General features: G+C 51.7%; 6 protein-coding genes across 6 annotated transcripts; 3 read left to right on the top strand and 3 right to left on the bottom strand.

Moving 5' to 3' along the window:
- Positions 1-356: 356 nt before the first annotated feature.
- Positions 357-3,282, top strand: N7457_006084 (oxysterol-binding protein related protein OSH3; the record flags this gene model as incomplete). Its single annotated transcript, XM_057177128.1, has 2 exons — positions 357-392; positions 439-3,282. The coding sequence occupies 2 exons, from the start codon at positions 357-359 to the stop codon at positions 3,280-3,282; spliced, it is 2,880 nt and encodes a 959-aa protein (XP_057031430.1).
- A 522-nt stretch (positions 3,283-3,804) lies between these two features.
- Positions 3,805-5,397, bottom strand: N7457_006083 (IFRD domain-containing protein; the record flags this gene model as incomplete). Its single annotated transcript, XM_057177127.1, has 2 exons — positions 3,805-5,059; positions 5,207-5,397. 2 exons carry the CDS (start codon positions 5,395-5,397, stop codon positions 3,805-3,807), a joined length of 1,446 nt encoding a protein of 481 aa, XP_057031429.1.
- Positions 5,398-6,640: 1,243 nt separating this feature from the next.
- N7457_006082 (exosome non-catalytic core subunit RRP4) lies at positions 6,641-7,902 on the bottom strand (the record flags this gene model as incomplete). Its single annotated transcript, XM_057177126.1, has 2 exons — positions 6,641-7,607; positions 7,691-7,902. The coding sequence occupies 2 exons, from the start codon at positions 7,900-7,902 to the stop codon at positions 6,641-6,643; spliced, it is 1,179 nt and encodes a 392-aa protein (XP_057031428.1).
- Positions 7,903-8,239: 337 nt separating this feature from the next.
- N7457_006081 (uncharacterized protein) lies at positions 8,240-9,357 on the bottom strand (the record flags this gene model as incomplete). The annotated part of the gene is made up of 3 exons (XM_057177125.1): positions 8,240-9,029; positions 9,085-9,201; positions 9,260-9,357. The coding sequence occupies 3 exons, from the start codon at positions 9,355-9,357 to the stop codon at positions 8,240-8,242; spliced, it is 1,005 nt and encodes a 334-aa protein (XP_057031427.1).
- A 224-nt stretch (positions 9,358-9,581) lies between these two features.
- N7457_006080 (putative RNA binding protein Rnp24) lies at positions 9,582-10,688 on the top strand (the record flags this gene model as incomplete). The annotated part of the gene is made up of 1 exon (XM_057177124.1): positions 9,582-10,688. The coding sequence occupies one exon, from the start codon at positions 9,582-9,584 to the stop codon at positions 10,686-10,688; it is 1,107 nt and encodes a 368-aa protein (XP_057031426.1).
- An 880-nt stretch (positions 10,689-11,568) lies between these two features.
- N7457_006079 (uncharacterized protein) lies at positions 11,569-13,537 on the top strand (the record flags this gene model as incomplete). The annotated part of the gene is made up of 2 exons (XM_057177123.1): positions 11,569-12,164; positions 12,214-13,537. The coding sequence occupies 2 exons, from the start codon at positions 11,569-11,571 to the stop codon at positions 13,535-13,537; spliced, it is 1,920 nt and encodes a 639-aa protein (XP_057031425.1).
- Positions 13,538-13,921: the final 384 nt, after the last annotated feature.

The following is a 13,921-nucleotide window of genomic DNA, read 5'->3' as shown; positions in this document are numbered from 1 at the left end:
TTTCCAATGGACAATGATTTTAAGCGAATAGTGTGGGGATCTAAATACATCTGTGCGCCGAACGGAGTAGGCTGCATAAGGTACATAGTAGACTACATCTGTTTTACCGTTGTACTATTGGACTACGTAAGCCCCTACAAGGCTGGATTGACCCATGTCAGCTCCTCGGCCTCGGCCTGAGTATGTTCCACATTGGCCCCTCTCTCTATTGCCTTGGCTAATTGGGCTGCAACGCTATTGAATTCTCGTTCCTGTGACATCAGCTATATAGTGTGGCTTGTCCCCGCATCGCCACGTTCAGCCGCACCGGACCGTAACGGGACACAGAGCTTCTTGCCACCCCTCATTGCGCAACCATGGCGGCCATGGAAGAGCTGGAGATTCACAGCAAAGTAGGAGATGTTCTTCGATGCTCTTGTGCTCAACTAACCGTTCTAGTCGTACTTTGTCCGTTGGATCAATGTCAGCGCAAACCACACCATTTCTTGGAGTATTCAACCGCACAAGAAGTCTGTCAACTTTGGCATCTTTAAACACCCCGGTCAATCCTCTGCTCTGAGCTCTCATCTTCCGACCTCCGATTCCCAGAGCACGGATTCCACTGAGAATCTCCCCGCAACAGCGGCATCCACCGGCGCGCGACACCAATCCGCCGTTATCGAGAAGCTGACGGGGATTGGTCTCAAAACAATCAGATGGACCGGCAAATGTGAGGCAGATAAGATTACTCAGGGCACCTACGATGTACTGGCGAATGAAGCGGGCAATTATGCGCTCGTCTTCGACAATACATTTTCCAAACAAATCTCCAAGACTTTGACACTTGTCCTTCTCACCTATCCAACCGGCCTGCAGCCACATGGTTCTGCGTCGATCGCCACCCCACGTTTCCAGCCAGAGGCATCAACCGATTCGCTACCACAACCCAAGACTCGCCGACGAGGCAACAGTCGAGCTACCCTCAGCTCGCAACATGTTGATGTATCCAATCAAGTTGTTCACACTGGAGTGCTTCAGAAGCGCCGACGAAAGCGCCACCAAGGCTGGGCGCGTCGTTTCTTTTCTCTAGATTTTATCTCCTGCACGTTGTCATACTACCATGATCGCAATTCAGCTGCACTGCGAGGTGCGATTCCGCTCTCGTTAGCGGCTGTTGCGACCAATGAAAAGTCCCGTGAGATCTCTATTGACTCCGGTACTGAGATCTGGCATCTGCGTGCTAGTAACGAGCACGATTTTAGCGCCTGGAAGCGTGCCCTCGAGAAAGCTTCCTCCAAGGAAGGCCCCAAGGACAACCACAAATTTGGTCTTACCGCTCCTCCGGCGCTGCGACTTTACGCCCCGTTTCAACCCTCCCCGGCCGAGGACGATGAATGGAACCGCGTCGAGAGCCTTGTTGGTCATGTTTCTGGATCACGAGATGCGATACGTCGCCTTGCTAAGGACACGGACCCTAAGTATCTTGCCTCTCCGCTTCCAACCCCTGTTGAACGGCCTCGCTCACGTGGTCGGTCCCCTAGTCCTCAGCCTAGTTCCCATGAGGCCACTCCTAGTGAGGATCACAAGCGGCCATTTTGGAAGCGCAAAACTAGCGGGCAATCGCATACCAACAGCAGACGTCCACCAGCCGTGACCACGAATTCTAGCTCCTCACAGCTGGTGGTACCTACTGGCGATAGCAAGGGAAAGCCTGCCAGTATCATCAGCCAATCTGACCACATGGACGAAATCCATGACCATTTGATGGCGATCTTGCGCGATCTTGATCATGCTGTATCTGAGTTCTCCACGCTGATTGCTGAGAGCAAAGAGCGGCGGAACCCTTCTCGGCCACCTATGGTTCCCCGGCGGAGCATGGAGTCTGACATGTCGCAAGAGTTCTTTGACGCGACAGATGGAGGTGGCGACAAGTCCCCCCTCTTGACCATTCAGGATAGCGACGAGGAGGGACCCGAAGAGGACCGGCCCGTCTCTGCTGCTGAGGAAGTGGAGGACGATGCTCCCTCTGATAGCGATGGTGAATCCGATGCGGCAGCAACTCGTCAAGAAAGCGGTACCGCATCGGGCTTGTTCCCAGTCAAACCAAAATCGCTGGCCCCACTGCCCTTGGACTTTGTAAAACGTCGTACGAACATCCTCGCCCCAACAGTCCTGCCTCCAAGCTTAATCGGGTTCTTGCGCAAGAATGTCGGCAAGGACTTGTCCACGATCTCGATGCCCGTATCTGCAAACGAGCCTATGTCACTGCTGCAACGCGCCGCAGAGCTCCTGGAATATTCATCTCTGCTGGACCAGGCTGCTCAGTCCACAGACCCTGTCGAACGCCTGATGTACGTAACCGCCTTTGCCTTATCTTCAATCTCAAGCAACCGTGTCCGGGAGCGCTCCATCCGCAAACCCTTTAATCCCATGCTGGGAGAGACGTTTGAGCTCGTCCGCGAAGACCGAGGGTTCCGTTTCATCGCCGAGAAAGTCTCCCACCGCCCCGTTCAACTCGCCTACCAGGCCGACAGCAAAGAATGGAGTCTCTCGCAGTCCCCAATGCCGAGCCAAAAGTTCTGGGGCAAGTCCGCCGAGATCACAACCGAAGGCCGCGTCCGAATTACCCTGCACGGCTCCGGCGAACGTTTCAGCTGGACACCGGCAACATCCTTCCTGCGAAACATCATCGCAGGCGAAAAATACGTTGAGCCCGTTGGCGAGCTGGCCATCACAAACGAGTCCTGCGGGCACCGTTCCATCTCCACCTTCAAGGCCGGCGGCATGTTCTCCGGTCGCAGTGAAGAAGTCTCGACCCGCGCCGTCGATGCAAACAACAAACCGCTACCCTTGGGCTTGACGGGTTCTTGGCCTTCCTCGATGACTCTCACTCGCGATGGCAATCCTACCGGTAACACGATCTGGTCCGTCGGTTCGCTCGTCCCCTCCGCGCCAAAACACTACGGTCTTACGTCCTTTGCGGCGACCCTGAATGAGATCACTCCGATTGAGGATCAGCATCTGCCGCCGACGGATTCACGTCTGCGACCTGATCAGCGCGCTCTGGAAGACGGCGACCTAGATCGCGCGGAGGAGCTTAAGGTCCAGCTGGAGGAGGGCCAGCGTCGGCGCAGACGCGAGATGGAGGCCGCCGGGGAGAATTGGAATCCGCGCTGGTTCACGCGGGTTGATGAGGACCCGGAAGGGGAGGTTGCCTGGCGGCTTAAGGGTGGGAAGGATGGGTATTGGGAGGAGAGGGCCAGGGGGAGCTGGTCCAATGTTATTCCTGTCTTTGAGGATTAGAGGGCTAGAGTGGATTTTTGGTAGATTATTGGATCGGTCTGTTGGGTTCTTCTATTAGACGTACAAGCCTATGCAAAAGACATGAGGCTTCGCTCTGTGGGCGAGGTGTTTGGGCAGGACCTTCTTCACTCTATATACAGATAAATGATGATTTATTCAAACTTTGCCTGATGATACATTGCGATTTAATGTTATGTGAATTTGGTAGAAATGCTCAATGGTCAGTGTCATTTGAACAATGTTCAAGGGTTGAATTGTGGACAAGTCAAGTCGATAAAGACAGTCGAAGACTAATAAAAGAAAAACATCAAAGCAAGAAGAGAACAAAAAACAAAGCTCATAAACCAAGGTCAGTATGAGACTGAGATCCTTCGTGTTGCATAAAACCCCTCTGTCATGCCCTGTGTCGCTGAAACCTTGAAAACTTGAAGACAACTGAAACGCAGATAATTCCCTCGTTTTGTTTTCTTCGCTGTACAGTCGTCGAGAAAGCTCACCAGTGTGAGGATCTGATTGTATCATTTACTCATCATCATCATCGGATTGCTGTGCAGCCCAGCGACGTGAGTTGCGCATCCTAGCTGCCTTGCGTGCGCTCTGGCGATCCATTGAGCCGTGACCCTGGTCTGCCATACGCATCATGACAGGAAGACTATTGAGCACAGCGCGATTACCCTGGAAATAGTGTTCGGAAAATCCGCCCTGTAGGATGCGACGCAGAGCAGTGAGGCGCATCCACTTCCACCAGCGGTCGATGGTCATGGCTCCGTGACGGCCGATCTTGACAGTGAGCGTGCTGCCGTAGTGGCGATTGGTGTTTTGGTCGATGGCAGTGTTGTAGCGAGGACCGCGACGGGGATTCTCAACAGTAGTGAGGATCGAGGCGAAGTTGCTGTGGAGAGACTTCTTATCGCGCTTGCTGATTTGTTTGCCGTGGATGGTAGCCAGGTTCTGCAGCTGGCTCTCGAGCTCTGGGGTATTGTGATAGGCATTGTACCGCTTTATAAGCTTGGGCCCTGTTGTGGTCTCGTGTACATGTTCATCAATGTCCTCATTGGAGCCCATGCTCTCATCATCATCATCATCGTCCTCTTGAGGACTGTAGCTCTTCTCATAGAGCAGGGCGATGTTCTCGCCTGCAGCGATCTGCACAACGGAGTCAGAGCTGCCGAGCTGGTCCATGAAGATCTGGATAGCTTCTTCGCTTTCTTCTTCAAAGTCATCAATTTCGGTGGCGAGGAATCCCCACTGCTGAATTGCGGCAGTCACCACGGTGGGGTCATCTGTGGCATCGATGGATTGGCCATCAGAGGCAACGATGTCCAGGAAAAAGCCCATCTGTTCAAGAATGCCATCCTCTCCGGCACCTCCAAAGATAGTGCATGCACCGAGACAGTTAATGGCGGCTGTCTTGACAAGAGGCGATGCCGAGTCGCGGATGGTGCGAGTGAGCAAGGGCTCGGTGTTTTCGTAGACGGTGTTGTCGAAGGCAGAGACGACGAGCAACTCAATGGAGCGCAAACCAAGAGTGGCTTCACGCACACTAATCTCAGTGCGGACGCTTCGCTCAAATGCAGCCAGTAGGTCTCCAACCACGGCGTGGATTTCTTCGACTGCGTAATGATACTTGGTCAGGCGGCAGAAAGCTTGCAAAGCCTCCTCGCGGCCTTGCACACTGCTGCGCTTGCGGTCGAGTATTTCTTGAACACGATCGCCGAGTTCCTGTTCCCAGTCGGGATTGTCTTGTTCGGGGTTCTCATCATCGAGAGAGCCGATGCTGTTATACCAAATTTGGTTAGTTCGTTGATTGTCAAGAGATATGGTGACATCATCCCGCCACGGAAGTGGGGATCGTGTGAAGATGCAAAAAAAAAAACAAACAAGAAAAAGGACAGGAAAGTGGGAGGGGATATGTGAAATCTACCTCATGGATGTTTCGTCAGAGAGGAAGCCCGAATCTTCTTCGTCCGAAGGAGCTCTGCTGGCATTGCGAGAGCCTTGACGCGAGCTCGGCTTCGAACTAGCGGGGGAGTTGGTGCGGGATGCTTCACGGGAGGCCGCCTTGCGCGAGACGGTCTTGCCACTCTCGAAGATCTGACGGCGGAGATCAGGCATGTTGACGAGAGCTGAGAGGATAGATATAAAAGAATCAAGTCCCCGAGGGCAGAGCAAAAGAAGAAGGAATTACCGAGGCCAGTAGAAAGAGTAATGCAAGAAAAGTAGGTTTTACCCTATGGGCACCGAACAGTATAGGAAATAAGAAAGAATCAAAGAATTTAAATAATCGGGCATGATCTCCCAAAGAACCGAGTTCGTTGAAGAAAAAGAGAAGAACAAAGAGAACAAAGAGCAGAGCAGAAACAATAGACTCGATCAGGCAGGTGACTGCGTATGTAAGCCCATGTTTTCTGTTTGAGGTTTAGTACTTCGCCTCTTTGTCTACTCGTCTCTTTGTCTGCTGTTCTCTTTGTGAGGACATTGGAGGACTTTCCACCAATCACATTCAGATGCTTTGATTGTTTCTCTCTCGAGATGTCTCGAAGAGAACCCTGGATACTTCGAATTGCATTGTTCGCCTCCCAGGTGCATTCTCCCATCGGGCATCGGATGTTTCTTACAAAATCCAGCCACCTGGTTGGCTACCTCTCTGAGGTATATATGATTGGCTTGCATTAGTCCACAGCACTGACACTGACGGCAGAGGCTTCCACTTGTCGATGAAAGCCATAGGTTCTCACACATCGGCCAATGGTGAAGACCTCGATATCTACTCCGTGTAGCAGTTTCTCACGCGGACTTGGCCGATCCGCGACCAATATCATACTATGAGCATTGCTAGTTGACTCTGTGAATCATCGGCTCTAGTATGTCTAGTAGAGTGAAAGTGACAATTCTACCTACGCATGTACGAATGCCCAACTATCTGTGACTGTGCCAAAGTGGTACTTACATGTCGTACATGCTGATGTCGTGGCCCGGTCAACCCTGCTTTGCCAGGAGCTTGGTTGGGCCACATGCATGTCCTTCGGGATATTGGACATCCAGATCCTAGATACAAGCTATCTTGCACTTTATTGCCAGCAGCACAAGTAGGTGCAACCCCACAACGACTACCTAATAGTTACTGAAGAGCCGTTCGCTGTGGATGCCGAAGGTCTCTCGCAATGTAGGAAAGCAGATCCAGGACCGATCAAAAGATCCCCTTCGGTTATGAGAGATTGATCAGTAGTGTGGTTTGACATCGACTTTGACATTTAAGAAACATCCGGTGCTAAAGTATTCCCTTTTTTTTGTTTGTTTGAGGGGTATCATTATCATACATCCGAGTAAAAAAAAAAGATAGGTCATCGGGACAAGTTTACAGCTTCTGCCTCACCAACTCGATGATCTGTCGGGCCTTGACGCCCTCTAGATACTCGCGGCCTTCCTGTCGCCATTCATCTTCCTCGTCCTCATCGTCTCCAATCTCCAGATCCACCTGTTGGCTAGCCGCATAGGCACTCATAACTGTGTCTTCAGCCACACGCACTCCATTCTGTACCAGCACGCGAATGCACTGTGTCAACCGCGCAATCTCTCGGCGGGTCTTCGGAGAAATATCGTCGTTCTGGCTAGAGTAGATCGAACTGGAGACCATCTCTTCCATGCGCGTAATGGAAACATTCTCCGTAGTCGAGGATGCAGCTTCGGCCCCATCGGCATGTTTAGAGATATGAATATATCCGTTCACTCCGAGAACAATATTGATATCACCACCACCATTGGCAGCAGGCACACTCCATACTTGCCGCTTTGACCGTACTACACCACCAGTACCAGAACCTCCAGGAGCAGCCAGAGAACTGCCCACAGCCGAAGACCCAGCCCCAACACCACCCTTAACGCTAGAGCTGGAGGCCCCGCTGCCTCCAGTTCCGGCCACGGCAAGAAACACGCCGTTGCGCAGCTTTCCGTATTTCAGAGATCGTGTGTGTAGTGACGCCGCGCCATCCTGGTGCACGCTCTGCACTTCGGCAACTACAAGGTCACCCTCGCTGAAGAATGTTCGGATCTGGAGCTCGTCGGCGCTTGTTCGTCGACGCAGAATACCACCGGGCAAATTGATTGCGGAAAGAGGAAGCTGGGCGAGTAGGGGTGCGGCAACATCGACCTTCCACCGCCGTGATTGCACTTCGACAATGCGACCAACAACTAGGTCGCCAATCTCGGGGGTATAGCGGGCGCGCATAGGGTGAACGGAGAGTAGCTTATTGGTCTTTTGAACGGTACCAGCAACGGTAGCAATGATAGATGTTGAGAGCGGGTTCATATAGGTGCCGTGTCCTCTGCAAATTGTTAGTGTTGAGAGGAAAAAAAAGTAATGATATCAACCCCGCGCTTTTAGGGCAGTCTTGAAGGGTACACCAACCTCATCCATTGCGGATCATCTGTGACCACTTCTCCTGGTGTGACAATTCCTGCGCCGATATTCGAATTTCCCTGTAAACGAGGTCGCTTGTGAGGCCGAGAGACGCCCGTCATCTCGACGTCCTCATCGGAACTCACAGACATAGAGTCATCTGAATCGATTTGGTAGGGAGCAGCTTCCTCTACCACTGGGGGAAGGATGGTAATCGCCATTGCGAAGGATTTTGTTTATGGGCAATTGCTGTTGACTTGCAACATGGGAAGAAGTGTCCAGACAAATGTTAAAGAGAAGAAAAGTCACATCACGTGATATATCCACTATAGCGGTAGCTATCGAGAGATCTACAGGCCGAGCAGTACGATGTATATTGTACACTACATATATCTATCGAGGGATTCGAGTTGCCAATATATGACATAGAGGCTACACGTTCATAAATTAACCTCAAATTAAAAATGCCAATGACCTGTCATGCGCCATTCAAAGCCAGTGAATCAAGTCAACGCCGGTAGTAATACACAAGATGAATTCCCTTTATAAAGCCACTGCTCAAGGCTTTTTGGCCACTTTGCTAGCATTGGAACTGGGATCCTCCTTCTTCTTTTTTGAGCGACTGCTGCCACCCTTGGGTCGATACCCGGTGTCCTCTTCACGCTTGCGCTTGTTCTTGGGGGTAGGTTGGGTCTCTGTTCCATCCTCGTCGTACATATCCTCATCTTTACGCTGAGCCGGCGCTCGTTTGGACGAGCGTTGGTTTGAAGGACGGGATGCCGATTTTTCCGAAGCAATTTCATTATCCTGCAGAGTCTGGGGTTGATTGCGACGCAGCCAATTGTAAACCGATGCGGGATTTCGCATAGAAAGATCACGCTCACGCTCTGCAAAAGTAGGGCGATCTGGGATGCGTGCCAGCTGCGTGGCAGCTGCCTCGTCACCCAGCTTGGCGTCCAAGGCAAGGTAATATTCGGTTTCGTGCTCGGGTGTAAAGTATCCAAGCTTGCGCTCACAGTCATTATCGGGTTTCTTCGCAATAGCATCTGGACTGATCTGATGGGTTTGTGACAGAGTGCTGTACTGGTGGGCTGGTGCAAACGCCTTGTTCAGTTTGATGTTGTCTTCAATCGTACGGTATGCACCTTTATCAATGCTGCCAGCAGCCAAACCAGTCTTGGCTTCTTTCCATGCTTGTTGTGCTAGTGTTGCATCGTTGATCAAAGGCGCAATTTCCTGCTCGGGAGTCGGGAGCAAGGGACGGTCGGTTGGCAGGGTCAGGTCGAACCGCATGTCGGGAGAAACATGCAGGCTCTCATTGAACTCAAGCAGAACCTCAAGCAATTGACTAGCACAGAGTATTAGCACAGTTCATACAAGGGGGGTGTATGCAAGTCCCATACTCGTTTTGTTCTTGTATGCGCTTGGACAGATCCTCTATACGCAGTTCTTCCCGAATCAGGCTTTCATTTTCTCGAGTTCCCAGCTCGAACTTGACTTTGAGCTTGGCATATTTCTTCCTAGAGAGAGAGGAGGGGAGTCAGCATTGTCTCATGGGTCGACTGTGATGGCTCGTACTTGAAAGATCGGACGGATTGCTTTGTAGGCACAGGCGCAGAGGTTGGTGCATCTAGCAAAGTTTCAGCAATAGACCGGTTGTCGTTTGGTTCCGCCATGGTGTATGGTTGAAAGAAGTTCGGATGAAGAGACGAAGGGGATGTGGTCGCCCTGCGCGATCGCGCCAAGAAACGAAATGCGTGGGAGGCGGGTCCGGACTGCCGTAAAAAAATTAAATTATCATCAATCGGGTTTCTTCGCGAGGCCAGTTTCAACCTTTTCGCAAATTGTCCATTCTTTTTTTTCTCTGAGATCTTATCGTACCATTCACATCTTCAGCAGAATGGCAGAAGTCGCCGACGTTAGTCAAAAGAAGCGCAAGCTGCAGGACGGCCCTGAGCTTGAGATTGATATTTCCGCGCCGGAACCAGTCTCAAAAAAGGCTCTGCGAAAAGCAAAGAAGAGCAAGTCAAGTGACGCAGCCGATGATGAAAAGCCCAAGTCCAGCAAGTCGAGCAAATCCGAATCCAATGAAGACAACACAGAGGGCAAGCGGTCTCAATATGGTATCTGGATTGGAAACCTTTCTTTCACTGTGACCAGGGATGAGCTACGCATGTTCTTTACGGCCAACTCGGATATTTCTGAGTCATCTATTACTCGAATCCACCTGCCCAAGGGCCCCGAAAGATACGGACGGGCGCAGAACAAAGGCTTTGCCTATGTCGACTTCACCGACAAAAAGTCACTGCAAGAAGCAATTGGTCTAAGCGAACAGCTCATGACTGGCCGCCGTGTGCTTATCAAGGATGCAAACAGCTACGAAGGTCGTCCTGCGAAATCCGAGGCCCAAGAGAATGGTGCGGCTGCAGCCAAGTCCGGCCATCCTCCATCCAAGCGAATCTTCGTCGGCAACCTCAGCTTCGACGTGACCAAGGAAAACCTCGAAGAAAACTTCAGCAAATGCGGAACGCTCACCAACGTGCATATGGCTACCTTCCAGGACTCAGGCAAATGCAAGGGATATGCTTGGGTTGAATTTGAAGAACTCGCTGCCGCGGAAGCAGCGGTGAGAGGATTTATGCTGGTCAAGGAAGATGATGAGGAAGAGGATTCCTCCGACAGTGACTCCGACTCGGCGTCCGAAAAGAAAAAGTCAAAGAAGCTAAAGCCTCGGATGCAAAGGATTTGGGTGAACCAGCTTATGGGTCGTCGTATGCGAATGGAGTTTGCTGAGGATGCATCAACACGTTACAAGAAGCGCTTTGGCAAGGACGCTGAGAAGAAGGATGAACCTGCTATCACCGAAGTCGACGGCGAATCCCGAGAACGACCTCGACACAAGAAGAGACGTGATTCCATCGATGAGTCGCGTTACTCCAAGGAAACTGTGCAGAAGCTCAGTGGTGCCATTGTTGAAGGCCAAGGTCAGAAGACTACCTTCGACTAATTTATCCATCTGCGGCTTCGGAGGGTCATCTGCGGCCTTTTTATACGACCATTCAACCATCCTACACGCTGTATATCAGTTGATTTCCATTAACAATTTGCAGTCAAGGTAGCATTAAGATCACACTGCCTGTATGATCTGCCTTGTAACTTACCAAGGACCTTTGGGTCATAATCTTCAGTGTTTACCCCGTCTCTCGAATATCACAGGCCATTTAATCCACCATTCTGGTGGAACGGCTTATGGTTAAGAAAATGCATGTATACTTCCAGGACGACATACCACACCGTCCAACCTGCAGACCAACCCGCCCAAGGCTGAGTACGTCAGGAATCGAAAATGAACAGCGAACAAAATTTTCCACCTCACAATCCCAACTTTGTATCATAAATCCTTCAAATTTCAAGTGCTCTGTAGTGCCATCATGTTTAGTTTGCCCGGAACTAACCCAATTGAGTAAACAATTCTAGGCCCAATCTTGGCAGAAATGGCTTCACCGCCTGGGCTAGGCCCGATCGGGCCTGACGTCTCTCGCGATGTCATGCCCTTCTCTGAAGTTGATTCCCTCTCTGTGCTTCTCATCTCTCTTGGGCTGCATTTCCTTTCTTCTTACCCCTTGTTCTTTTATTCTTTCCATTCATAGTAGTTAGCCTTGTTGCACAAGGCGTCTTTCCTACTTCTTCTAGGCTCCCATTCTGATATTTTGATCTTTCTCGATTTCACTCGCTATTCCACCGTTTTAACGTCCTTGCTCAACGCCGGCCACCATCGCCAGATCCCATTCATTGTGTCAACCCCGCTCCGATAAACATTCATTCAAGCTTGTATCAGCAGGGCAAATTCAAGCACTTTAAAGTGATTAATCCCTTGCATCCTCAGCATGGCTCCTCGTCTACGTCATATCGGGGCCAGTCGCAGAAAGAGACGGGAGGAAGATGGTGAAGATGAGGGCTCAATGCCTGGGGACTTGGGAGACGACTCTTTGAGCGAAGGCTCTGCCGACAGTCACCAAGAGGATGAAGATGCAGATGGAGAAGTCAGCGAGGAGAGTGAGGACGAGGTGGCTACGTTGAACAAGGTCTACGGTGGTGGATTGGATAAATTCACACGGCCTAGCTCGACATCACCAGAGAAATGCGGACTTAAAACGACGGTTTCGGATACAGAGGCAATGTTGAACGGTATGAAGGTCTCAGATGTTGCAGAGGTTCATCTCGACAACCTGAACGAACGGGAGCCTCAGACCGGCAGAACGCCGTCCGCCCCGCCAGCAGAAGGCAATCGCAACAACCTTGCTTCCAGAAAGCGTCGCGAGAATGATAAGCATGTCAAAGAACGGGAGCCCAACCTGAACCCATCTTTCGTCCCCACTCGCGGCAGCTTCTTCCTTCATGACAAACGATCCACGGACAACGGTCATCGGCTTAAGAGCAAGTCCCGTCCCTATGGTCTCATTGTAGACGGCAACTCGCGCAGGTACGTCCTGCTCTATTCTATCTCTGATCTCGTTACTGATATGAACTAGATCTTCTAAGCCCGATTCCGGCGGAGGACAGTGGGCACACGACCTTCACGATACCGTGGCTGGAGACGATCGACCTGTAACGAAACGCCCAACACCATCCGTGATGCCTAACCCTGGCCCATCTGTTCCCACCGCTCCGAGATCCTCCCCGCCTAACCGGTCCTTTTCCAGTACAACATTGGTTGGCAATGTCCCTGTCGTTGTTTCCTTGCCCGGCATGGCCAGTCCAGTACATTTCTCTGCTGTGCCCAAGAGGCTCCACACCCGGTTACCTCAACATCGACCCCCTTTGCGACGGGACAAACCGGTACGGATCTCTCTTCCCAGCCAGCCGCCCCGATACATATTCCCCTCCGTTGAACGCTCTTTCATCTTCATCCCCCGCGCTTTGCGGCCCAACCAAGTCTCTCGTGGTCGAGGAGGTCGTGGCGGTGGTTGGTACACCGGACGACGTCCCAGCTACTACCCTAATTCTTCATACACTCCGAGTGTCGTCAGTCGCCGATCGTCTTTTGGCATGCCACCTTCTCAGGATGGCTGGCCATCACCTGCTGGGTCTGTCTACTCTAGGCCCATAATTCCCACGGACCCCAAGCCTGTTGTCCGCCTTCCCCCTCCGCCTCGTCCACCTGTCGGGATCCCACCATATGGGCCTGCGGTGACCATGACCCTTCCTCACCCTGCCTATCGCGAAAGCCGCCCCGCCCCGATTCCCATGCACCAACCTCGTCCCCAGAAGACCGTCTCTGTCGCGGACATTGAAAGTCCGGCGACTTTCCCTTTCTCTTTCAATCCGCCTCAGCCCCAACATGAGCAGCCTTTCCACCATCAGGTTCCTCTTCCGGTGCATGGCCCTCATGGCCATGAGCTGCCTGGACATGGCCCACCAAGTCAGCCTTCGGCCACCCCGCTCTCACAGATTCCGGAGCGAGCGATCCACGCACCGCCTTTCCAACCGTACATCTACCAACAGCCTGGCTTCTACCCCACAAGTTATCCTTCGGGGGCCATCTATTACCCGGCATCAGGGCCTGATTATGGGGGTTATAATGGACCCGTTGGTCCCGGGGCTTCCATGCCACATTTCCCGGGACAACCAACGATGCCATATCCAGCTGGCGAGCAGCCCTCTCAGTCTGGTACCGGTACCGTTGCCCATGAATCTGGTGGCACAGTCTACTTTTATGATGCCAATAATATGTACGGCCCAGGCGCAGGACCAGGATCCGGGCCTGGGGGTGTGGTCGGCATGGGTGGGATGATGACGCCGCCAGGCACGACCTTCTACTACCCACAACACTCTGGCCAGTACTATGGGCAGTGACGAATGATCAATCCTGCTTCTTCATTTTTTCTTCTCCATTTGACATTCGCCTTCATTTTCCTTTAATTTTCTCTCTCATTGCTTCTTCTTCCACGTTGTTCTTCGTCTCAGTCTCCTTTCAGCTCTCTCCAGGATCTGCAGGGGTCTTTGGTTCACTTTCTCGTTTTCTTTCTAATTTGCATCCACACATTCTCTAGCCCAGCTTGTTTTTTTTTTATCTCTCTTTCTTATTCTTCTTCGCTCTCTCCTAATAGTGCGTTTGTTTCCCCTGGTTTTTATGACTCTTCTTGGCCCTTGTTAGATCTGGATTTTGATGCATTTGAGCGTTTTCCATCCCCCTCATGTCTCCGCAACCCCCCCTCCGCCACATTCGTACTTCCAGGC

Source organism: Penicillium paradoxum, assembly GCF_028828445.1.
Source record: "Penicillium paradoxum strain IBT 22861 chromosome Unknown utg000005l_segment0_segment0, whole genome shotgun sequence".
Classification (NCBI taxonomy): Eukaryota; Fungi; Ascomycota; class Eurotiomycetes; order Eurotiales; family Aspergillaceae; genus Penicillium; species Penicillium paradoxum.
Note: the sequence above shows the minus strand (reverse complement) of the source record. Positions and strands in the feature narration are given on the sequence as shown.